Source organism: Macaca nemestrina, chromosome X, assembly GCF_043159975.1.
Source record: "Macaca nemestrina isolate mMacNem1 chromosome X, mMacNem.hap1, whole genome shotgun sequence".
Lineage (NCBI taxonomy): Eukaryota > Metazoa > Chordata > Mammalia > Primates > Cercopithecidae > Macaca > Macaca nemestrina.
The window spans coordinates 138,472,088-138,499,375 of NC_092145.1; the positions used below are offsets into that span (position 1 = coordinate 138,472,088).

The following is a 27,288-nucleotide window of genomic DNA, read 5'->3' on the forward strand; positions in this document are numbered from 1 at the left end:
TTCCTTAAATATTTTTGGCATATTTACATCAATATTGCATCCTCTTTTTTTTTTTGGTGATTACTTTTAGTAAGTCATTCTGACTCAGATATATATACATATGCAAATATATATTACATATAAATGCAAATCACAGTGTTTATATGAAAACTCAGTTTCACATAATAAATCATCAAAAAGCAATGATATTTCCTAATAAGAACAATGATCATAAACCAATGTGATTTCATTATTAAATCATTATGGCTTATCCTGCCTGGTAATGTGCTCAGCTGGAAGCATTTACATCCATTGCCAACCTCTTTACAGGAAAACATCTGACACCTGCATGAGCCACTTTTTCTGTCACTTTTGCTGTTAGAAGCCCCAGACTCAAGAGCTGAAGCCATCACATCACTCTGTTCAGCTGTATCTGCTGAGCTTGTTGGGGCCAAGGAACCCAATACTGATAAACAGAAGAATCGGATGCCCTTAGGCATGTTTTGCTGAAGTGAATGGATTAATAGTGTAAGCTGCATTTTTGGAGACGTCAACCAGCTAGAGTGATAGATGGAATCCCTACAGGGTCAACTCAATATCTTATCTCATAAAGTGGATAAGATGTATTTAGCAAAGGTGGAAGTGAAAAATAAGTAGAAAGGAAATTCCTTTTCTCTGCCTTTTTAATAGGTTTTTATGTTTTCTTCATATCCATTTCCTTTTTTTTTTTTTTTTTTTTTAGCATTTCAACACCACCTCGCCACCTGTTTCACACTTTTAAAGTTCTTTTTCTATCAGTGTACTTATGAGAGTCATTCCTCACAATGTAAATGTCTCTGTGGAGGTGAGGGAGGAGAGGGAGGGAGGAGAGGGCGGGAGAGGAAGGAGAGAGACATTTAATTAGTGGTTGGCAAAAGTTAATAAATGTGATAATAGGTCATATTGGCCAAAGTGTAGGAAGCATGTTAATGGGAGTGTAGGTTGTTGCAAGCATTTTGGAGATCAATTTAGTCATCTCTTAATGCTTCAAATGCCATTAAAAAAAATGAGTAACTATGTGGTGATATGGAAAAAGCTCTAAGAAATATTCAGTGAAAAACAGCATTCAGTACAGTGTATGGAGTTATTTTGTGTAATGTATGCAAAAGAGTCAGCATCCATACATACAGCTATGACACCTGTATTGAAAAGGCAAATGTATTCCAAGGAAATTGATACATTGGGGGAAAATTTGAACATAACTCCAATTTCACATTTGCTTATCCACAGGAAATGCTAGAAAAAAGCAGAAAACTGCACCCAAATGGACTGAGCCATATAGGAATACACAAAATGCACACACGCACACACCTCAACATGACCAACTGCCTCAGTTCACCACGTGGGGTAGGAGCCACACTCACCACATCTGATGTTAAACCAACTTACCTTCCAATTTCATATAACTACTCCTTCCGCCGCTACCCAAAAACTCACAGGGGACAACCCCTCCAATACCAACTTACACAAGCAAACTTCTGGTCTTTTCAAGGGAAGGTGCCATATTTACTGTAGCATTTGTGTATTTACCCATTTAACATGTATAAAACCGCGCTATCATCTGTATTGGGCTCCCAGCTTTTGTTTTTAATGTGTCACTGATAAAGTTTTTAACTGTTGTGCCCCAACCTCATTTTTCTCATAAGCCCTGTGGCCTTTTAGTACATACTTTTGCATAGCACAGTGGTGTTTAAGAACACATATGTTACGTTATAGAACTGACTGTATCCACACATGTATGTCTGTACATACAGACATGCCTGCCAGTGGTTTTCAAATTTTATGATGCATCAGATTCACCAGAGGGCTTGTTAAACTACAGATTGCTGGGCCCCACCCTCAGTTTATGAGTCAGTAAGTCTAGGGTAGGGCTAAGAATTTGTATCTAACAAGTTCCCAGGTGATGCAGATGCTACTGGTCTGGGTGCCACAGTGAAAACCACTGCCCAATCACTTGCACAAGGGCACTACAGAGTTCATTGCTGCATGGCTTGTAGTTGAGAAGTGTGCAACAAGCTAAATGTCCAAATAAGAGGGCAATTAATTATGGTATAACCCTATTGTGAACTGCTATGCAGTAAGTGAAAAGAAAGAGGTAGGTCTTAACATTCCAGCATGGGAAATAACCCCCAAGACATGTTGTTGGCATAAAGCAAGGTACAGATATAGATATATAAATACCATTTATTTTCTTACATAACTATCCTACCAGTGTGAGCATATACATGTATTGTGTGTATATGTGTATACATATGTAAATTCTTTAAAAGTCATAAAATACATATCAAAGTGATCACAGTGGTTACCTTTTGAAGGAAATCAGGATTTGGGGTGGTGGCTGATAAAAAGGGCTCTACACATAAATGTCATGTTTTAAATTTGATTATCCAAAGATAATCGGCTTGTGTAATTAAAATTAATTCTTTTAGAAATAAGTGTGTGTGTACACAGGGGCCTGTCGGGGGTTGGGGGGCTGGGGGAGTGATAGCATTAGGAGAAATACCTAATGTAAATGACAAGTTGATGGGTGCAGCAAACCAACATGGCACATGTATACCTATGTAACAAACCTGCAGGTTGTGCACATGTACCCTAGAACTTAAAGTATAATAAATATACATAAATGAAATAAAATACCCCCTGGATTTTCAAGCCTTAGTATGAAAAAAGAATATAAAACATCTCTTTAATAATTTTTGTATATTGATTACATATTAGAATGAAAATATTTTGGATATATTCAGTTAAATAAAATATATTGCTAAAATTAAATAAATTTGAGAATTAGTTTAGATCTTGCTTTTAAGAGTGACAATGTCAGGTTAATTTAGTTAATAGAGTAATTTCATACGATGACAACAGTATTATAAAAAAACCTCCTGTTTCTTATTTTAGTTATTTGTTTTCTTATTTACGTATTTTCATGGAAATTGTACCCAAAAAACTAATATATTCTTATCATACATTTCAAGACTTACTTTAATAATTATTACACAGAGGTAGATTTCATCAAATAGATACACAGTATGTTATGTAACAATTATTAAAATTTATTTTAGCATCTCAAAAAAAAAGTATGTGTGTATTATAGAAAATTCTTCTAAAGGCTATTGAAAAACAGTTAACTAAGCTTACATAGTATTATTTTGTTCTTGCATTTGTTAACACCAGCAAATTCCACTCCTATTTCAGGCAAAAATACAAATTGTGGTTATACCATTTCAGTGATTAAAATTCTGACAAAAGAAAATATTGCTCTTTGTAATAACCTAATTATTTATTTATCTATCAGTAATAGTGTCTCTTTCAAATCTGCACCTGGGAAAGCCACAAGAACCTGCTTTTGGTTTTCTACTGGGGTCAACCTCTCATTTTTACTGGTGTTTCTCATTACAATTCTCCTATCAGTAAATGTGGAGTAACCTAGTTGGAGCTTAGCAAAATGCTGATCATAAAAGACAGAGTGCTTTTGTTTAGGACACAATTGCCAAAGAACCAATCGCATTCACTGGGTGATTACCCCAGGTTCAACTATTTGACTTTTATAGTCATAAATCATACGCCGACGGTAGCTACAGCTTTCCCAGAAAAGTTAAATACCTCAATGTGTCTGGGTTTCAGTACACATTATTGTCAGCTGCATTAATTAGAGTTTTTTTAGTACAAACAAGTATAGAGAAGAAAACAAATGTAGCCCATTATTCCACAGCTCAGATGTCAATAAAACAAATAAATAAATATACTCAGGCCTAGCAAATTCACACTGGATAGAAGGACATGGAAAAAAAGGAATAATCTTCCTTTTGCCCTACCCCTCTTTTCCCCTAACCTAGAACCTACTTTCCGCCACTATCTGTATGGCTCGCTTCAGGTATGTAGGCTAAGATCATCTTTTCATTAACGCCTTCCCTAGTGCTTTTTTAAGGGGCAGGATGTTCTCCTACCCACTTTCTTGCTTTGTAACTCATCATAACACTTAACCACCATCTAAGATACTTTACATTTGACTTACTTTGTATGCATTTTCTGTCTTTCCCCGACTAGAATGCAAGTTCCATGACAAAAGGGATTTTTATTTTTTACTATTCTTTAATGGTGATATCTTCAGAGCTAGAACAATACCTGGTTCATGGTAAGCACTCAATAAATACTTGAATGAACTGATATTGTATCTTGTGAAACTCAGACGGATGACTGGGGTTGAAGCATTACCTACCATTATGAGTACATCTTGTTAGCCAAAGTTTAAAACCGTACATGATACTATTAGTAGTACCAATGTATTACTTCTCGAATTTTCCACATTCAGTACCAGATCTGAGATACATTCCATTATTCAAGTTCTGGTTTTCATTTTCTTTCTAGATGAAAGAATTTGTTGGTTCCACTCTCTTGCTGTCATGGCAGAACTAGTGTAGTTTTGAGATCAGCACATTTTTCCAATAAACTTTCAATCACAATACAGATATTAACAAGCTAAAAAGTCCTGCCCAGTTTTATGCAAATTCCATCAATCCTGTATCCTCTTAGCCCTCCCAGCTGACCCCCAATAAAAGTGGAATATTCTTCCTTTTTATGTTTGTGATATATGCTGAAAAGAGAAAATTAGACAAAATATTGATCCAAGGCCTTTGGCCTGGAGAATATTGAACTAATTTAATCCATTTTCCCTACATTCATTGTTGCTTTCACTTTACTGCAGCATTAAATTTAAGTTCCATATTCATAAGTGTATGGTTCAGAAAAGTTATGCAGAAAATATTTTTAAAACATTACCTTTCAAAATTTTATGTTATTTGGAGGTTTTTTTTTTTTTAGTATTAACCCTTACAAATGCTGATGATGTTAGACAACTGTGAACCAGACTCAGACATCTTTTCCTGTTATTTCCATGTTTGGTCAGATTTTACAAAATAGGAAGCCTCCAACTTTCATTGCCAGGTCTTCAGAAACCCAGACCATGTGCTTTTTCCCTTTCTCTATAGCAAACTTTTTTAAGTATAGTAACACAATGCAAGACAACTTGAACTCATCTACCTTTAGGAGCATTTCATTCTTAAATTCAACATCTCTTTTGACTCCTCTGAAAGAATTAGCATTACTGATTTTTTTCATTTAGGATCCCTCCAGCAGCCTCTGGGACAGAAGTGACAGAGCCAGGGGCAAATGACAAAGTAAATTAAGTCCAAAAAAAGGTGACCAAGGGAAAATTCCAAAGGAAAATTAAATGGGCTTGAGGATGTGTGGACCAGCATACACATTCAGCTGTTTATTGAACTAAATCTGTTTCCATATTTGCCGTAGCTGCTTTCTCCAGAAATATACTTGGGTTTTTCATTAAGTGTGTACCTGTGTCTGTTTTCTTTCAGTGCGGATGTTTGTGATAGTTTTGTTAAGGGGTGGACTATGTCAATACATTCTATTGCATTATTAGTTTTGTCAAACAATGGGATATTTGGTTGTTTGCGTGGATTTTTTGATGTATTAATGTGGCTTTAGCACAAGTTGTGACAGTTATTTTTTTTCAAAAGCCTTAAGTGTGTGCTTGTATTACTAAACTACTCTATGTATTAGTCCACATTTCAGAGCTACTGCTGATATATCATCTTATCTACATTATTGTACTTCTTGGTGAAATTCACTTGTAGTTACCTTCTGCTCACTTCTTTATTTTACTTGTCCTGTGCAATAGCGTCCACTTCACTAAGTGAATATATTTTATGATCCTAATTTTGGAGTGTCAGTCTATTTAGATCCCATTATAAAAACTATTGGGAATAGTAGGGTTTGGTTATGATGATGCAATTTCTATGCATAACCATTGACTACTAACATTTACTGAGCACCTATGATGTTCCAAGCCACATGGGCAAGCTTTGAACATACAAATGTCCTCAAAGAACCTACAATCTAGTGGGGGAGAAAGGATACCACTAGACAAATAATCCTATTTTGCAAGACCTAAAGAGGAAGGTAAACCTATACCAAGCTTTCTAAAGTATGCTTTTTAATTGAAATATGTTTTAAACTCAGTAGATAAAAGAAATACCGGAGGCCCGGCACGGTGGCTCAAGCCTGTAATCCCAGCACTTTGGGAGGCCGAGGCGGGTGGATCACGAGGTCAGGAGATCGAGACCATCCTGGCTAACATGGTGAAACCCCGTCTCTACTAAAAATACAAAAAACTAGCCGGGCGAGGTGGCGGGCGCCTGTAGTCCCAGCTACTCGGAGGCTGAGGCGGGAGAATGGCGTGAACCCGGGAGGTGGAGCTTGCAGTGAGCCGAGATCGCTCCACTGCACTCCAGCCTGGGCGACACAGCGAGACTCCGTCACAAAAAAAAAAAAAAAAAGAAATACCGGATATGTGGGAGTAGATGTGCAGAAATGTTTTGAGAGGGAGTTATTTATTCGCATGTCTAGCTAATGGGTGATAGATGTGGTTTGTATGATTATTTGGGGTTTGGAGTAGGAATGGTTTAGGAAACTGGTGCTCAAATCTTGGTCTGCAGACCAGCAGCATCAGCATCACGAGGGCACTCCTTAGAGATGCAAATGTTTGCACCCCCACCTCCCCAGACCTACTGAATAGCACTTCAGGCCATTCTGGTACATGCTAAAGTTGGGACCCATTGGTTTATATCAGGGTAAGTACGGTATTCTCAACCCCAAATGCACATCACCTGGGGAATTTTGTTTGTTTGTTTGTTTGTTTGTTTGTTTTAATATCTATGTCCAAGCCCCTGCCTCAAACCTATTAAGTCACAATCTCTGGGATGGAACCCTGAACATAAGCATTTTTTAAAAGCTCCCCAGGTAATTGGACTATGCAAACAGGTTCAGAACTGTTGATTTAGGAAAAATAAGGAATTTTGTATGTTTAAGTGATCTATAAATCGGCCCTCCTGTCATCAACACCATGCATGTAACAATGTAACATATGATTACTTTTATTACAGTTTTGCACACTGTACTTTCAAAACTGAAACTTTACATGCCTTATACATTATGACTCCCAGTAAAGAACAAGAAGAGTTTAAATTGCACCTGCTTTAGAAAATCCAGGATGAATGCTTACTCTAAGAATGAATGTTACATCTTATTCAGGATTAGTTCTTGTAATCAGATAAGCTGGACACCATTCTAGAATCTGATGCCATCAGTCAGGACATGGAAATTGCTGCAATTACAAAGCACTTTTGGTTATGGTTTTTGCTGCAAAATGATTTCATTGTCATCACTGCTAAGATTAATCATGGATTTTTTTTCAAGTTGGCATCTTGCAGTAGTTTGGTGAATGCCAACCTTCCCCTTTCCAGAAAGTATCAAGTTCTAACAGCTGTGACTCCTGTCAAGGGATTCAGCAAGATGCCTTAGCCATCTGCTGGCTTCCTGCAGGTAACCTCCTGCCACCACATCTATCAGCATAGAGCTGACAAGCAGAAAGCAGCTTCTGAAATCTGCCCTCCATCTTGAAACCTTCTCTGCTGGCCCTTCTATTCTTTTTCTGCCATAATTACCTTTAGGCTGCAATGAAGAGAGCCTTCCTTCACCCCTGCCACCCTTTACCAGGGTGACCAACCATCCCTATCTAGCTGGGACAGAAGGGGCTCCTGGGATGCAAGACTTTCTGTGCTAAAACTGGGATGGTCCCAGGCAAACCAGAAGTTAGTCACCACACCTTTACCCAACAAGTCTGACCTCTTCTGCCTTTGCTGCATTTTTATAGCTCAGTGGTTCTCAATCTTTGGCATCTTGCAGAAGTTTGGTAGTTAAGATCTTGTTAAAACATAAATTGCTGGGCCCAAATCCCAGAGTCTCCGATTCAGTAGGTAGGGCCAGATAATGCCCATCTATCACAAGGGATGCTGATGATCCAGGGACCGCACTTTGAAAACCACTGCTATAGTTCAACATCTGGCAAAGAAAACACTAATTTCCTTCCACTATGAAGCTCAGTGTCTCATATTCTACTTATATTCCAACAGGTCTTCTCATTTATTGATTGCTGTACTAAGTATTTGAAACTGACACTAGCAGCAGGGATATTCAGCCCAGTCCTGGGAGCATGGTAGGTACTCGGCAAATGCTTATGTGGGTTCACTGAACGGTATCTGGTTATGCAATAATAGTCTCAAGAATGAAATGTGACTAACATTTTCCCCATATCAATTAGACAAAAAACTAAGTCTCTCTATTCATTTCCTCCAACAGTATCTTTAAGATGCAACTCATTAAAGGTTAAACCATCTCATCTGTTGTTAGTGGTAATACAAATTTGTACCGCTTTCTTGAGAGAAGTTGGGTAAGACACATTTCAAAACCCTCAAATGGGACACACCATTTGACACAGGAAATCCTCCACTTCTAGGAATTTACTCTAAAGAAATGGTCTCAGTTTTATACAAAAAGTCACAAAACTTATCAATACAGAGGGTTAACAATAGGGAAACAGCCGAAATGTCCATTAGGAAGTAATTAAATAAGGTGTTTTCTCAGTTGAACACTACACTCAATGACTTAGAAGAATATGTAATAAATGGAAAAAAATATTCATGTTACAATGTTCAGTGGGGAAAAAGTAGTACTATTGGATGAGTCCGTAGTTAAACCGTAAAACATTTGTAGATAAATGTACATTTCAGTGGTATTCAACAAAAGTATTAACCATGACTATCTTTAAATGATATTAACTTTTTAAATTTTTTTAGTTCAGCTAAAATTTTTCTAGATTTTCTACAATAATTATGAACTACTTTTGTAATAAGGGTAAAAGACAATTTATTTTTTAAAGAGAAGACAAATGAGATTGTGACCATCAAGGTCAATCAATGAGATTTCTCCCTGACATCCTGTCTCCTGTTCCCATGGCTGGTTTTTAGGTTCCTATGCTCACCTCACCCTGGCTTACTTACATCCAGGCAGTTGCCAGTGAGTGCCCCACTCACACCCTGTCTTTAATCAGGGTGACTCTGATAATCATTTCATGCTTTCCTACTACCAGCCCTGCAGCCAACCTGCCCAGTGCAGTGTGTCTGAAAACGGCATTTAGAAATACCCTGCAAGTGGCAAATTGCATCCTTACAGGCATTGGTTCTGGGACTTACCATGGTAACAGGAATCCCATGGGACTGCAGAGCTTTCCAGATGAGGCTACCTTTGTCCTCCTGTGATACTACCCAGAACACCATTCTCAGAAGCCTCCTTGGTTAGGCTTCAGAAACTGGGGGGCTGTATCAGGACCTCCAAATTCCTCAACTAGACCAGGACAAGAATGCCTTAAAATAGGTGTAGCAGGGCTGGGCATAGTGGCTCATGCCTGCAATCCCAGAACTTTGGGAGGCCGAGGCAGGTGGATCACTTGAGGTCAAGAGTTTGAGACCAACCTGGCCAACATGGCAAAATTCTGTCTCTACTAAAAATATATATTTTTAAAAAATAGCCAGACATGGTGGTGAGCGCCTGTAGTCCCAGCTACTCAGGAGGCTGAGGCAGGGGAATCGCTTGAACCCAGGAGGCAGAGGTTGCAGAGAGCCAAGATCGCGCCATTGCACTCCAGCCTGGGTGACAGAGTGAGACTCCGTCACAAAAACAAAAACAAGTTGTAGCGGGTGTTCCACAACCTTGCTAAGTGCATCATCTGCCAATTTCACAAACTACTCGAAGTTTGTTCATGACTTCACTTAACAAAACTTGTAAAATCTCAGTGTAAATTTTGGAAAGTAAAGCCTTTTAGGGGAGTATATCTAAATACTCCTTTTAAGCTAGCTTATGGAATAACCCCTCCTCCACTCTTCCCATAAGCTAAAGACCCAAGGAGATCACAGGCTTAGCCAAAAAGCTTGCAGAGAACAGCCCTCTTAGAAGAGGCAATAATGAGCTGCTCGATGCCACTGCCCTTTTGGACATGAAATCAGTAGGACTTGGGGACCATCTGAACTTCTCACTCTCACCTCCTGGCTGCCCTACATTCTATAATATCTTGTTTCCATACCAGAAGAGAAACAATCCCCCAACTAGTGAAAGAGCAGCATGGGTGAGGGGATGATATAATAATGATTATTCTAACACATTTATATCTTACCCTTAACCTTTTCAGAGTGTGTTCATGTATATCATCTCATAGCTATTTTTTATTTTATTTATTTATTTTTTTTTTTTTGAGACAGAGTCTCATTCTGTCACCCAGATTGGAGTACGGTGGCACGATCTCAGCTCACTGCAACCTCCACCCTTAGGTTCAAGTGATTCTCATGCCTCAGCCTCCCGAGTAGCTGGGATTACAGGCACTGGCCACCATGCTCAGCTAACGTTCGTATTTTTAGTAGAGACAGGGTTTCACCACATTGGCCAGGCTGGTCTTGAACTCCTGGCCTCAAGTGATCCACCCACCTCAGCCTCCCAAAGTGCTGGGATTACAGGTGTGAGCCACTGCACCCAGCCTATCGCATGACTGTAATTCTCACATTTCCTATCCAGTTTTGAACAGTGTAGTGTGACGATAAACAGGATGCAATCAGATAAGCTGGGTTATACTCCCAGTTCTGCAATGTGCTAGTTGTGCAGTCTTTTGCAAGTTACATCACCTCTCTGAGCTTCAGTTTCTTCTTCTGTAAAATGAGCCCATAATGCCAAGTTTATAGAACTACTGTGAAGATTAGAGATAACATACATTAAAGTACCTGGCAAAATGCTTGGCATATTAATGGTTTCTCAGCAAAGTGTAGCTGCACAGAACAGTTATAATCTCTATTTGATGGAAGTCTTGTAAAGCCCTAGTGGAAAGGTTAGAAAATTACAGTAGTCCCCTGCCTTGTCCTTGGGGGATATGTTCCAAGACCCCTGGTGGACACCTGAAACCTCAGATAGTACCAAACCAATACACACACGTACACAATGCACAAATTTATTTTTCCTCCGCAACTTCATGTATCGAAGATTTGTTCTTACTGTAGATCTTAGCAACCTCAGTATATGATTTCTTTTAAAATTTCCTTAAGTGGAGAACTTTCACCTTCGCACTGAAAGGAAGCTTCTCTTTGGCATACCTGAATTGCCAGCATCACTACTCTTATGCTTTGGGGTCATTATTAAGTAACATAAGGGTTACTTGGGCACGAGCACTGTGACAGTTGATCTGATAACTGAGACAGCTACTAAATGACTAACAGGCAAGTAGCATATACAGCATGGATACACTGGACAAAGAGATGATTCACGTCCCAGACGGCACAGAGCTGGACAGCAAGAGATTTCATCATGCTACTCAGAATGGCACACAGTTTAAAACTTACAAACTGTTTACTTCTGGCATTTTCTACTGAATATTTTCAGAACTTGGTTGCCCCTAGGTAACTGAAACAATGAAAAGCAAAACCATGGATAAGGGAGGATCACTGTGCTATCTGCATTATCATTATGCAGTTATTTGAGAATCATCTCCTAGAATTTGATTTATCCACTTCCTACTCCTCCTCACCCCTGTCGTTGCCTAAGTTTAGGCCCTCCCCGTCCTTCTCTTGAGTCATTTGCAAAACTCCTAACTGGTCTTAGTGGCTGCAATCTGTCCCTCTCCAGGCCATGATCTCTAATATTAGGATTAAGGAAGTTGATATGGTTTGGCTGTGTTCCCACCCAAATCTCATCTTGAATTGTAGCTCCCATAATTCCCACATGTTGTGGGAGGGACCCAGTGGGAGGTAATTAAATCATGGGGGCAGGTTGTTCCCATGCTGTTCTCATGATAGTGAATAAGTCTCATGAGATCTGATGGTTTTATAAATGGGAGTTCCCCTGCATACACTCTCTTGCCTGCCACCATGTAAGACATGCCTTTGCTGCTCCTTCTCCTTCCACCATAATTGTGAGGCCTCCCAGCTATGTGGAACTGTGAGTCCATTAAACCTCTTTCCTTTATAAATTACCCAGTCTTGGGTATGTCTTTATTAGCAGTGTGAAAACAGACTAATACAGAAGTAAAACTTAAGTTATTTGTGCCCCCCTCCCCCGACAAAAACTATACTAGCTCTCTCTGGCCCATTCTTTGACACGACCCACAAAGCCTTCCTTCCACATATCATCTCCCATTATTCCCTTTGCTGTCTCTTCCACCAGTGTAAGCTGTGCCCCAGCATTTGTGGCCATCTCACAGCCTGTTCTGTGCTATGTTCAGCCATGTCTGCTGCCTTTGCATCAAACAACAGTGCTTCTTCCTGAATGCCCTAATCTCACTTCTCTGCCCAGAGAAATTTCTTTTTCTTTCCAAAGTCCACTCAAACATCAGTTTCATTGGAAATCCAATCTTGACTCCCCAAGGCTTAACTGCCCCTCCACTGTGGCTCCCAGAATGCATTGCACACCCTTCTGTTGCACACTCACCATGATGTCCTCTAAATGACCTGGTAACAAGTGTCTCTCTCCCAGCTCCTCAAAAGCAAGGACTAATAGCTGATGTTTATTGAGTGCCTACTATGAACCATACTCTATGCCAAGCATTATATTCATATATATACACATATATAAAATAGTAGTAACCATCCTATAGGGTTAAGATTAAATGATATTATATATAATATTAACATATAGAAGTTATATATAATTTAATATATACTTATATATTACATATTGATATATATTATATATTATATTATATATTATATGTATAATTTATAATATATAAATGTATACTAATATTAGATATAATTAACATTTATTATTATATATTAATATTATATATTGTATATCTAATATTAGATTATAAAATGTCATACTAGATAACATTAGATATTATATATATAGTATCATTTAATCTTCACAACAACCCTATAGGATGGTTACTACTATTATCGCCATTTTACTGATAATTAAACTGAAGCTTAAAGATGTTAAGTAACTTGCCCAAGGTTGCAAGTTATTAGTGGCCAAGCCAAGATTCAAAATCAAACTGTCATACTTCAGAGCTCACACTCTTAACCACTACACCACACAATGTTATATACCCTCCTACCAAACTCAGTTAGCACCGGGGCATGCTCTAATAGCTTTATTAGTTACCTCTTGCTGTGTAACAAATCATGACATTGTTGCTATCTCCCCATCTCTCTGGGTCAGGAATTTGGAAACAGCTTATTTGGGTGGTTCTGTATCAGTGTCTCGGAGGTTGCAGCTAAGATGTCAGCCTGGGCCACAGTCATCTGAAGGCTTGGCTGTCCTGGGGATCTACTTCCAAGATGATGCACTCACATGGTGCTCCTAATGGGCAGGGGGCCCCAGTTCCTTCACATGTGGACCTCTCTGTGAGCTCCCTGAATGCCCTCACAATGTGGTGGTTGACTTCCTCCAGAGTGAACAATCCAAAAAACATGACCCAGCCTCAGAAGTCGTAGTCCAGAATTTCCCATAGCATCCTATTAGTTACCGTGGTAAGCCTTACTCAGTGTGGCAGGGGACTGACTGGACAGGGGCATGAATACCAGGAAGTGAAAATCACTGGGGCCTTATCAAGTGAAAAAGTGGAAAAAAATTACTAAGAATGCTCTGAGTGTCAGGATCTCTTTTAGGTAATGAGAAATTTGGATGAGGTGACCACTAAGTTTCTTTCTAGCTCTAAAAACAATGGAAGATTACTCTCAAATTCTATATATGAGCCTTATTTTCCCATGTCCCCAAATGCAGCATCAAGTGGATTCAAAGATTTAATTTCATTACATTCCAAGAGAAGCCACAGGTGAGTATTTGCTAACTTAGCTTTTACTTTATGGTTTCAGGTAGAGCCAATGAAGTATGAGAAATTCTCCCAGTTTGAAACACAGTTATATCCTTAACAGCAAAACAAATCTATGTTTGATTTCCAGATTAGTTCCATAATTCGATGCCAGCATAAGCCCAGCCTCTGGACAAAGGCTTATCTTCTTTAGCAGAATATCTGTGATTAAACTGAGGGAAAAAAATCCCTTGTGTATAACAGCAAAGATAATAAAATCATTGGTTTTAGCCCTTAGGCCATGCTTGTTTTCAAGCCAAGATCTTATCTGTTTAAAATACTTCTTTAACTTGATTTGAGATGTATGAAAATACAAACTAAATACTTAAATGAGGTGCTTTTCAAATATTCATTGATATTGAATACTTAACATGAATTTTCTTCTAAAGATCAATCTATGTTAGTAGAAATGAAAACCAAATATGAGCTGTTCACTCTTCCCACCACTACCACTACCTGAATAGATCCAAAGAACCATGGAAGCTGAGTCAGAACATTCCTCAATGGCACACTGGAGCCCATTCTCTCAAAGCATGCTACTCTACAGGCTGGCAAACTGCAGCCTTGCCACCTGTTTTATAAATAAAGTTTTACTGGAACACAGCCAGGCTCATTGGTTTATGAATTGTCCATGGCTGCCATGGCAGAGTTGAGAAATTACAACAAAGACAGTATGGCTTGCAAAGCCAAAAATATTACTATCTGGCAATTTACAGAAAAAGTTTGCCAGTCCCTGGTCTATACCTCTAGAGACTTAGCCTGAGGCAACCTATTATTAGCTCAAGATGTCCATGCATACCATATGCTGTTCCAAACATTTTTATGGAGAAAAGGAGCAGTCTTCCCATTTATTTTGCGGTGTCTCTTAACATACAGTAAAAGCATAAAGTTTTGTTGTTGTTAAACACAGGATCTTGCTCTGTCACCCAGGCTGGAGTACAGTGCCATAATCATAGCTCACTGCAGTCTCAAACCCCTAGGCTCAAGCAATCCTCCCACCTTAGCCTCCAGAGTAGCTGGGACTACAAGCGCATGCCACCATACCCGGCTAATTTTTTGTTGTTTTTTTGTAGACACAGGGTCTTGCTATATTGCCCAGGCTAGTCTCGAACTCCTGGGTTAAAGCAATCCCCCCACCTTGGCCTCCCAAAGTGCTGGGATTACAAGCGTGAGCCACCATACCCAGCCAGACATAAATCTTAATGATAGAACACAGTGAGTTTTTACTCTTGTATCACCTGTGTAACCACCTCTGAGATCAAGATAAAGAATGTGTCACACACCTCCTCTCAGTCAATACCCCCAACAAAGGTAGTCATTATTTTACTTCTATCATATAGATTTATTTGCCTGTGCCTGAACTTTATACACATGGAACAGAACAATATTTAGTCTTACACCTGGCTTCTTTTACTCAGCATTTAGTCAGTGGCATGCATACATATTATAATATGGAACAGTTCATTTTTTCATGGCTGTATAAGATTCAATTATAAGAATATACCACAACTTATTTACCTCTTCTGTTGATGGACACTAGGTTTTTTCCAGGTTTTTGCTGTTATGAATAAAGCTGCTCTGATCACTCCTGTACATGTTTTTTGGTAGGCATACAGATCTGCTTATTTTATTGGGAGTGGAATTTCTGGGTAATAGGAGATATCAACAAACTGTCAAACACTTTTCCAAATTGGTTGTGCCTTATTAATATTCAAAAATGTTGTTTGAATATATATCTTTTTTTTTTTTTTTTGAGACAGAGTCTTACTCTGTCGCCCAGGGTGGAGTGCAGTGGCGCAATCTTGGCTCACTGAAACCTCTGCCTTTTAGGTTCAAGTGATTCTCCTGCCTCAGCCTCCTGAGCCTGGCTAATTTTTATATTTTAATAGAGATGAGGTTTCATCATGTTGGCCAGGCTGGTCTCAAACCCCCAACCTCAGGTGATCCACCTGTGTCAGCCTCCCAAAGTGTTGAGATTACAGGCGTGAGCCACCATGCCCGGCCTAAGATCTCTTGAGGGCAAAAGTTTGAAATAATCCCCCCTGCCAATCTTTATATTTTGCTGTTTGTCCTGTGACACAATGGTTATCGCAGGGATTCCTGGCATGCCAGGTTTAGATATACAAGCCCTGAGCTTGGCAATGTGCTGGCACTTTACAAATTCATCTCATTAAATCCTCCCCTAAACCCTATGGGCTAGATAGCCTCAACATGTGGCAGACAGGACAATAGGGGTCTGGAAGGATAAAAACCTTGACTAAGGCCATACAAACTAGATCTCCGATTGATGTTCTTACCTTGCCCCTCTGAAAAGCAGCGAGATCAGTGTCACAGTTATCACAAAGTTAGGGTTAAGCACCAACCATCTCAGATCTTTGTTTTCCTCTTTAACCACCTTATTCAAATATAATTAAATTTGATGACAGCTACTGAGTATAACTCCTCGTACAGCAGATTTAAATCATTATAATTTCACACTATGCTCCATGTCTAGAGATGTTGCTACCCAGCTTGACAAGGGAAGAAAAATAAGAAGTTGTAACCACCCTGTAAAAATCTAACATTGAAAGATGGCCACAAATCATAGGGTTCCACACAAAGGCATGGATTTGAAAAAAAAACAAAAAACAAAAAAACAAAAAACTACAGGTTTTTCTATTTTCTACTCAAGTCTGTATTGCATGCAGAAGCAGATTTAAGTGGCATAAATCAGAAAGTGATAATGGGAACTGAATGAAATTGTCATAAATCACGTTACTAAGTATAGTTACATGTTAGATGTAAAACCCAATTAAACAGATGGCCACATGCTGTCAGAATCAGCCCCTAATCAATAAAGATGTTCATTTTAGAGAATCACCTCAATTTTTCACTTCTTCAGTGAAGCAAAAAGAAGGCAGTTGTAGGGTGGGGGAAGTCCCAGGAAACCCAGTGGGGAAATGTGTAAGAAGAAACTCCACCTGTCTTAATTTGTAGTCCAGAAAATCAGAAAGGAGAGAGGGGAAAATAAAACTCCCCCAAAGGATTCCTTGTCATCTTGCCTGAGAATATAATTTACAATGAGAGCAAGCACTGGTCATTAGGAAAACAGAAACAGCTTGAATCTCTTAATTAAAATACTGTTTCAAATTGTTCATGTTGAAAACCCCTCTGCCCATGAGCTTTCATGAAACCACTGGTTTACCCTGAAATGGCTTCTTCCTCAGCAAACCTCTGATAGGATTAGCCCTTCGCAGGCAAGAAAAAGGCTGAGCAGGGGCGAACCCTGGAGATGGAACTATTATTAGACACACTTAAGTACCCTAAGGAGTAGTAAGCCTTCAGTGACATTTTAAAGTGGATGCGGAAACATTGGCTTTTCTTGCATAAGAGCTGATCTCTTACACTCGCTAGACTGGTGAAAATTAAGTCTACCAATGCCAAGAGTTGATGAAAATGAGGAACAACAGAAACACTTCTGTATTTTGGAACACCAGTTTTGGAAAACATTTAATGTTATCTGGTAGATAACTTCTTCCTATCAGCCAATAATTCCATTCCTGGGTGTATACACTCAGACACTTGTTTCAAGAGACAGTCACAAGAATATGCAGAGCAGCACTGTTCATAAGCAAAAACCTCGGTGTGGGGACACATAGGCTGGACAATAAACAATTTGGGGGTACAGTCATGAAATATTATACAGCAGTGAACATGAAAACAGCCTACCATCACATGCTACACGGACAAATCCTAAAAACATATTGACTGAAAAAACACAGTTGTTTAAGATTGCATACAGTAAGATACCATTTTTACTATACTAAGAAACAAGTAAAAATAAACTACATATTGTTTAGGGATACCTATATAATTAAAGTTTTATTTTAAAAAACAAAAAAAATGATAAACCCTCAAATGAGAAGACTGTTACCTCTGTGGTTAGTGGGAGGGATGGTTCCTGATTGGGTGAGGGCGTCATAGGCACATATTAATTTTGTCATGTTTTCATATATTCTTCATAACTTATATGTGCCAAAATGCTACATATGTTCTTTCACATGTACCAAATATTAGGCAATAAAACGTTTTTAAGTGAATAATCTAAACGATTTCTATTTCCCAAGAGAATATTGTAAATGTGATTATAATTAATAATATATTAAATTATAAGTATTAGTTATAATTAATAACTCAAATATCATAAGTTCCCATATAACACATGCAATTTAGTTCTCAAGTTGGCATTTAGGACCTTAAGAAAGCAATGGTAGCTTAGTGATAATGAATATTTATATAGTAAGAAGTGACATTCAAAATATTTAACAACTTACTTGGTTATGTAAATTAACGTATAAATAAAAAAATCCCGCCATCTGCTTGTCTGTCTTCTTTCTGTTCATTTCTCTCTCAGACCCAAGTCGGGCAGAGACTGCTATTCCTAACAGTGGCCACACGATGGCGGCTCTAAGAAGATGTGCCAGCTAGTAGTGGGCAGCCACAGCCTTCGGGCTGTCCCCTCTGACCAGAGTCCTGTAGGAACAACGGCCTACTGTATGGAGGACCCACGGCAGACTGGCTGACTGGCCAGAGGGAAGGCAGGATGCCTCCCTGAGGAGGTGGCCTGGCCTTTGAATAAAGATTTGAAGGCAATGGGAGCATAAACCAGGCAGGTCACTTGGGGAAGTTTTCCAAGAGAAAGCGAACCCCCGGTATAAATATCCCCAGAGCAGAGCGTGTCAGATGTGCTCTACAAACACGAAGGAGGCCAGTGTGGCTGGAACAGGAGGAGGGAGGAAGAGGGAGAGTGGCAGGAGTTACGGGCAGAAAGATAACAGACCTTAAGGCCATTATAAATAATTTGGTTCTTTCTCTGAGTTAGATGGGATGTTGACAAAAGCTTTTGAGCAAAGAACTGACATGATATGATTGTAAAAAGTCTTAAAATTGCTACAATATTATATTTAGAATAGACTGAAGGGGGGTAAGAACAAAGCAGGGAAGCCAATGAAGAATCTATTCCCATAATCCAGGTGGGAGATAGTAGTGGTATGAACAAGGGTGGTAAATTCCATCCCCTGCATTCAACACCATAGAAATGTGATTAAAACCATGAGATTAGATGTTATCACCAAGCAAGTGAGCAAAGATGGAGAAAAGAGAACAGAAAAGGTGCAAGGACTGAGCTTTGGGGCATGCCATCATTAAGAGATATAGGAGATGAGGAGAAACCAGCAAGGATTTCAGCAGGAGTTGCCCACCTTCCCCAAGACAGGCCACCACCAACCAGAATTTCATGTTTGTCATTCTCATGAATGTCTTTACACTTACACTGCAAATGGATGGACCGCCAAACAATGTGTAGAATTGTTCTGCATGAATTTCAACTTTATTTGTATCATATATCATACTTGATATATTTTCCCAAGTTGTATTTTTCTGCACAACCTAATACTTGTGAAATTCATCCATGTTAATATATATTGCTCATTTTTCACTGCTTTATGGTATTCCTTTGTGTGAATATGCCACATTTGACTCACCTTCCTGCAGAGGAATACGTAGGTTATTTTGCTTTTTCTAGTATTATAAATACTGTTATGAGCATTTTCGCTTGGGCTTCTTTATGCCTTGTGCAGGAGTTCTCTAGGGTAGCTGTTCCCAAACTTTAGCATATATTACAATCACTTGCAGGTTTTATGGCACCAGATTTCTGAGCTCCACATCCAAAGTTTGATCAACAGATCTAAGGTGGGGCCTGGGAATTTGCATTTCTAACAAGATCCCCCATGATGCTATTACTGCAGGTCCAAGGACCACATTTCAAGAATCACAGCACTAGAGCACATTCCAGGAGCACAGGTCATGGTCACAGGTATGCATGGACATCTGCAGCTTTTTGAGATATTGTCAAATTGCCCTGCAAAGTGGATGAGCCAATCTATCTTGCCACCAGCAATGAGTGTGTGTTCTTATTGCCAAGGCTGGATGCTGTCAGACTTTTTATTTGTGCCAAACAGATCTTAATAATGTTTTAAGGCCAGGTGCAGTGGCTCACGCCTCTAATCCCAACACTTTGGAAGGCCAAGGTGGACAGATCACTTGAGGCCAGGAGTTTGAGACTAGCCTAGCAAACATGGCAAAACCCCATCTCTACTAAAAATACAAATAAAAAAAATTTAGCTGGACGTGGTGGTGCACACCTGTACTCCCAGCTACTCAGGAGGCTGAGGCACAAGAATAACTTGAACCTGGGAGGCAGAGGTTGCAGTGAGCCAAGATCACACCACTGAACTCCAGCCTAGGTGACAGAGGGAGACTCTGTCTTGAAAAAATAATAAAAATAATAATTTTTAAAATTTATCATGGTATTTTTAATTACATATACCTGATACATGTAAGTAGAAAACCTCAAGACATAACTTCCTAGCATTAATAACAACATTTCCAAGCTTCTTTCTTACATACAGATCGTCCTCTCAGGTTCTACAATCTGCTCAGTTACCTGCTGTTTTCCCCACCAATCCTAGGAACGAACAAAATGGTATGGACAAAATCAGTAAGGCCATTATGAGAGGAAAGTGGAAACTTGCTCCTTTTCATGGCAAACTTCATTATGGTTTAATCTGGTTTACTGTAGTTGATTTTTTTTCAATCAATGGTGACATAAAGCTTTAAAAAAAAAACTAGTAAGATGAAGAGAGTGAGGAAAATTTGGCATATGGGTAGGAAAACAACCTTCCTTCACCAGCATACCCTGCCACTTTTGGGGGAAATAAGGAATGCCTTACCCTCCATCATAGTCACGGAAAAGTTCCTTCCATTTTATACCAGATTACCAAGGAGACAAGGAACCAGTACTTACGGATCTGGTTGGTGGATGCACTGTAGAAGGCATTGACGGTCGTTGGATTTGTAAACCACCTGTAGAAAAAGAAACAAATGCCAGAGAGTAATCATCATTATACAGGCAGGAGGGAGGCAAAGACAAACACAGCATGGCTGGGTTTATTAGCAGATAACCACGGAACAATGGGGATGTTGGACATGAGGGGAAATTATTCCCTCAGTTTAGGGTGACTGTACTGCTCAATGAACAATCTCATCCTGAATTGAACACGGCTCAATGAGAATATATTAACAAGCACAGTTATTTATTGTTACTAACTTAACAGAATAAAAAAGTCAGCATACCAGTGCTTTTGAAAAAGTTTTTTTTTTTATTATACTTTAAGTTCTAGGGTACATGTGCATAACGTGCAGGTTTGTTACATATGTATACTTGTGCCATGTTGGTGTGCTGCACCCATCAACTCATCAGCACCCATCAATTCATCATTTACATCAGGTATAACTCCCAATGCAATCCTTCCCCCCTCCCCCCGCCGTGACAGGCCCTGGTGTGTGATGTTCCCCTTCCCCAGTCCAAGTGATCTCATTGTTCAGTTCCCACCTATGAGTGAGAACATGCGGTGTTTGGTTTTCTGTTCTTGCGATAGTTTGCTGAGAATGATGGTTTTCAGCTGCATCCATGTCCCTACAAAGGACACAAACTCATCCTTTTTTATGGCTGCATAGTATTCCATGGTGTATTTGTGCCACATTTTCTTAATCCAGTCTGTCACTGATGGAAAAAGTTTTAATGAGAAATTCTAGAATCTAAAGGGCGCTCCCTGAAATGGAAACACAGCAAGTATATATTTGCCAGACCCTATTCAATGGGTTGAATGGACAACTGTGTTTCTATGCTGCATCACCTCTGGCCTGTCCTTTAAAAAGTTCTGGATTGGTGACAGCACAGAGGTTCATTTAAAGAAAGATGAATAAAGTCCAACTACGCTACCCAGAGGGTCTGCCTGCTCCAGTGGAAAGTGTACTGCCTCTATCACTAACTAGCTGAATTGTGTGGGAAGAGTCACCTACCTTCCTGGGCTTTAGTTTTAGCTATAAAATTAAGGCATTGCATTAGGACATCTTAAGGATCCCTTCTATCTAAGAGGAGTCTACACCCAAATCTTAAATGCACAATAGGTTACTTGGATCAGCAGCCAGCAAATTTTTTTCTGTAAAGGGTGAGATCATAAATATTTTAGGCTTTACAGGCAAAGAGGCAAAATCAAGGATATTATGAAGGTACTTAAGAGCAAATTGTCCACAAATTTTATTGATGAAATTCAAAAAATAATAATAGTAATCAAGTACAATTATTTCTTTTTTTTTCTTTCTTTCAGAGACAGGGTTTCGGCATGTTGGCCAGGCTGGTCTCAAATTCCGGACCTCAAGTGATCCGCCCACTTCAGCCTCCCAAAGTGCTGGAATTATAGGCGTGAGCCACCATGCCCAGCTGAGTACAATTATTTCTACTACAGGCCTATCAATGAAAATAATGGAATTGTTTTGGGGTGAGATAACATTTTGCTTAATTGGGGTTCTAAGTTATGCTTATCCAATTTGCAGGTTCCTCAAAAAACTAAAAATGGAGCTACTATATGATCCAGCAGCCCCACTGCTGGGTACATACCCAAAGAAAGAAAATAACTGATGAGATATCTGCACTCCCATGTTTGTTGCAGCACCGTTTGCAATAGCTAAGATTTGGAAGCAACCTAAGTGTCCACCAACAGGTGAATGGATAAAGAAAATATGGTACATATACACAATGGAGTACTATTCAGCCAGAAAAAAGAATGAGAGCCTGTCATTTGCAACACATGGATGGAACTGGAGATCATTATGTTAAGTGAAATAAGCCAGGCACAGAAAGACAAACATTGCATGTTCTCACGTATTTGTGGGATCTAAAAACCAAAACAATTGAAATCATGGAGATAGAGAGTAGAAGCATGGTTACCAGAGGCTGGGAAGGGCGGTAGGGGAATCGGGGAGAAGTGGGGATGGGTAATGGGTACAAAAAATATATAGTTAGAAAGAATGAATAAGATCTAGTATTTGATAGCACAACAGGGTGACTATAGTCAATAATAACTGTACATTTTAAAATAACAAAAATAATATAAGTGGATGTTTGTAACACAAAGGATAAATGCTTGAGGGGATAGATACTCCCATTTTCCATGATGTGATTATGCATTGCAGGCCTGTATCAAAATATCTCATGTACCCCATAAATATTTACAACTACTACCTACCACCAAAAATTATTTTAATTAAAAAACAAAAACAAAAAACCAAATGAAGTTAGGGCTTCCCCATCATCAAACCAACTGCAAACATTTATCTCTAAAAATTATTCTTAGCTCACGGGCCATACAAAAACAGGCAGCAGGTGAGATTTAGCCCACAGGCATAGTGGCCAACCCCTGACTTAGATGGTTGTAAGTTTCAGTGACTGCTCGTTATGATTAAAACCAAGCAATTCATCTTAAGCTAAATTACTAAAAATAAACTCATAAGCCCAGCAGTGGTATGCAAATATAGTTCCAGCTACTTGGGAGGCTGAGGCAGGAGGACTGCCTGAGCCCAGAAGTTCGAGTCTAAAAAAATAAAAAAGGAAAGAAAGAAAAAAATATGTGTATAAATCTCTTTCTAGAACAATTGTTTTACTCATTTATCTCTAATAAAATAATTATGTCAGACTAACAAATTAATTTATGTCAGGTTAATATGAAACTAATGTGAAATCCAATTGTTGACACTAGTTGATAAACTCATACCTTCTCCCCAACTATAAAGAAGTCTAAGAATATGTCATTCTGTTTTCATTGTCCTTATTATTAGCTAACATTCACTGAGCACTTACTATGTCCTAAGCACCTTCTATTCATCAGTTTTTCCCCACGGCAACACAGGAATTATTAGCCCATTTCACAGATGAGGATAATGAGACTTAGGAGCATTATGTACTTGTACAAGGCCTGGTCTGTCTGACTTCAAATCAGTTCTCCTAAGCATGATATTATACTGTAGACATTACTGGAAATCAAGAAAGAGTGCCTCCTCTCTTTTAAAAACCGAAACCTAGACATATTTCCATAAAATGCATATTCTTTTCCTTCAAATTTAGGGTATTTCAATGAAGCCCTAGTGTTTAACATAAACTTGCTGGTTGGCCTACTTTCCTGAGGAAACAGTAAACGGGAAAGCACCTCTATTGACCTAACTTGGCTACCTGTAGTAGGTAAAGTTATGGCCAAGTCCTAATCCCTGGATCCTGTGAACATGTTACATCACATAGTAAGAAGGACTTTACAGGTGTAATTAAGCTTAAGGACCGTAAAATAGAAAGATTATCCTGGATTATTCAGGTAGGCTAAATCCAATCACAAGCCCTTAAAGCAGACAACCTTGTTTGGCTGGAATCAGAGAGATGCAACAGAGGAGGAAGTCGGAGGAGCCACTGCAGAGCAGGAAGGCAGGGATAGTCCGGGGTGAGAAGGTTTTGACACTCTGCTGGCTCTAAGATGTAGGGGCAATGTATGAGGACTGGATAAAGCCTTCTGAGAACAAAGAGTAGCTTCCAGGCAATAGCCAGCAAGGAAGTAAAGACCTTACCCCTACAACCAGAAAGAACTGGATTCTGCCAACAACCTGAATCCCCTTGGAAGGGGATGCTTCCCAGAGCCTCCCCATAAAAGCCCAGCCGGCTGACACTCTTAATTTCAGCCTTATGAAATCCAAAGCAAAGAAACAACCAAGCTACCCCAGACTTCTGACCTAGAGAACTGTGAGATAATAAATCTGCGTTGTTTTAAGCTGTTAAGGTTTTAGGAGTTTGTTACAGTAGCAATAGGAAACTAATACACTATCCTAAGAACCCAACATTTCTAAGTCAAAAGGGGAAAATCCAGGTGGGTGCCTTGGCTTCTAAATAGCACTGGACTGAATCATAATATATACAAAAGATAATGTGTATTCCTAGAGCTTGTCCCTTCTCTTTTTGTTCTTCCCAACTCCCCTCTCTTTAAAATAACAAACTTTTAAAACATTCAGGTAAGGGCTATGCAGGGAAAAGGTTCCTAACTGCTGGTAGACAAAGGTAGACAAAGCAAACCAAACAACCAATCTCTGAAACGAGAACTTAATGGGGCTTCTGAAGCTTCAACAAGAATAACGAAAACATCTTATTTCAGACACATGATCTTACCATTCCTGAGCTCCCAGGGCTCTTATTGACTCTAGGGCACATTTGGAGCCTTGATAATACCCAGAGCTGATATTAAGCAGCTGCACCAGTAGATCCTACCAGTTGTTGATGCTGTTATTTCTCCTATTTGTTCAGGGCCCATGCCAAACCAGCTGTTAAGCATTTTGTATATCTCCCGTATTACATCCAAGTTTATTATATATTTAGTTTTACTATTCTCTAATGTAAGGCTACATGTGCTAGTTTTAATATGTGTTTGTGAACTTTTTTACACTCCTCCCATGAAGAGATGGAATCCAAATTCCTCTCCCCTTGATTATGGGTTAGCCTTAGTGACTCACTTCTAAAGAATAATATGCAGCAGAAATGACAGTGCGACTTCCAAGGCTAGGTAATTAAAGGTGATACAACCTCCCCCTGATGCATATAAGCACACCCTCCCTCCCTCCCTCTTTCTCAGAAAAGCTGCTCTTTGAAGTTTCTATATCAATCAACATGCTGTAAGGAAACCCAACATACATGAAGAGGCCATATGTAGATGTTCTAGTCAACAGTCAGCATCAACCATTAGCCATGTGAGAGAGGTAGCCTTCCATATGACACCAGCCCCAGCCACTATTTGACTGGAACTACATGAAAGACCACAAATGGCCAGGTGCAGTGGCTCATACCCGTAATCCCAGTGCTTTGGGAGGCTGAGATGGGCAGATCACCTGAAGTCAGGAGTTTGAAACCAGCCTGGCCAACATGGTGAAATGCTGTCTGTACTAAAACTACAAAAATTAGCTGAGCTTGGTGGCGGGCACCTGTAATCTCAGCTACTCAGGAGGCTGAGGCAGGAGAATCACTTGAACCTGGGAGACGGAGGTTGCAGTGAGCTGAGATCACGCCAATGTACTCCAGCCTGGGTGACACAGCGAGACTCTGTGAAAAACAAACAAACAAAAAACAAAAACAAACAAACAAAACCCCACCAACAAGAACCATGCAGCTGAGCCTAGTGATCCCCAGAACCATGAGAGAGAAAAATAATTACTGCTGTTTCAATACTCTAAATCTGGGGGAGGTTTGTCACACAGTAATAGATAAATGGAGTGCTGAAAAGTTGGCTATCCACAGACTAAGTCCAACCCAATGGGCTGAATCTTCCCAGAAAACTGTTTTGCTTGCCGAACACAATGGCTTAACAAACGATTGAATTGGAATTTATTTAAGTGGTGTGTGTAGTTACTAGTTTTCCACAGTCCCCAACACTCCCTGTTGTTTACACCCATGTAGGTCAACCATTTGTTAACTGGCTGGCCTCTGAAGGCATCTGAGTTTGCACAGCTTATCTCCCAACAAGATTTTAAGTTGCTTATGGGCTTTGACTGCTGGTTGGCCTACTTTCCTGAGGAAACAGTAAACGGGAAAGCACCTCTATTGACCTAACTTGGCTACCTGTAGTAGGTAAAATTATGGCCAAGTCCTAATCCCTGGATCCTATGAACATGTTACATCACATAGTAAGAAGGACTTTACAGGTGTAATTAAGCTTAAGGACTGTAAAATAGAGAGATTATCCTGGATTATTCAAGTAGGCTAAATCCAAGCACAAGCCCTTAAAGCAGACAACCTTGTTTGGCTGGAATCAGAGAGATGCAACAGAGGAGGAAGTCGGAGGAGCCACTGCAGAGCAGGAAGGCAGGGATAGTCCGGGGTGAGAAGGTTTTGACACTCTGCTGGCTCTAAGATGTAGGGGCAATGTATGAGGACTGGATAAAGCCTTCTGAGAACAAAGAGTAGCTTCCAATTGGACAACACATTGCTGTCCAAATGGTATGTGCTGAACAGAAGATCACAAATCCATTAAAATGAATTTATTGCTATGTATACATCCACTTGAATAAACACAGAATATCATTCAAGTGCTTTAAATTCTTCTTACTATGTCTTTAGGGTACTTCTGCAGTCTGTGTTTGAGAAAGGATTTGGTGGATAAGGTAGGGAGAGGTCTCACAGAAATTTCAAATCCCAAAATAATGGAGACGAAATTATACTGGAGAATGAGATACATAAAAGGAATATAATACCAAAATACAAGAATCTGAAGAAAAAGACATTGGTACTCCTATTTCTTTGGACCATATAAAATAGATATACATCAGGCTAAAGTTTTACGTTTTTCTTATCAACTCTTACAGGTAGTCTAGGGAATATGGAATGGAAAAGCCATAGTGTATTTATTGCTTTCTTATTAATATCCTGCAGATTATATCACTCCCATTCCATGCTATAGATAATGCTTTTCCAAACAAAAGTTCTGGGCAGGAACATAATTTATAAAGACATTTAATATATCTTTACATTTTTTTCAAAAGATAGAGAATTCAGACATGTTTGGTCACAGTAGAATGAGAGTGAGTTAATAGTGAGACTGACTTAAAAT

The 27,288-nt window shown here is 39.3% G+C and overlaps 1 protein-coding gene across 2 annotated transcripts in view; it reads right to left on the reverse strand.

Annotated features, from left to right (window-relative positions):
* LOC105478221 (phosphate regulating endopeptidase X-linked) overlaps window positions 1-27,288 on the reverse strand; it is a 222,883-nt gene that overhangs the window by 36,052 nt on the left and 159,543 nt on the right. For both annotated transcript variants that reach the window (XM_011735347.3, XM_011735348.3), the window contains exon 15: window positions 20,622-20,680. In XM_011735347.3, the coding sequence (XP_011733649.1) occupies window positions 20,622-20,680 (59 nt within the window). The remainder of the gene's footprint in view (window positions 1-20,621; window positions 20,681-27,288) is intronic.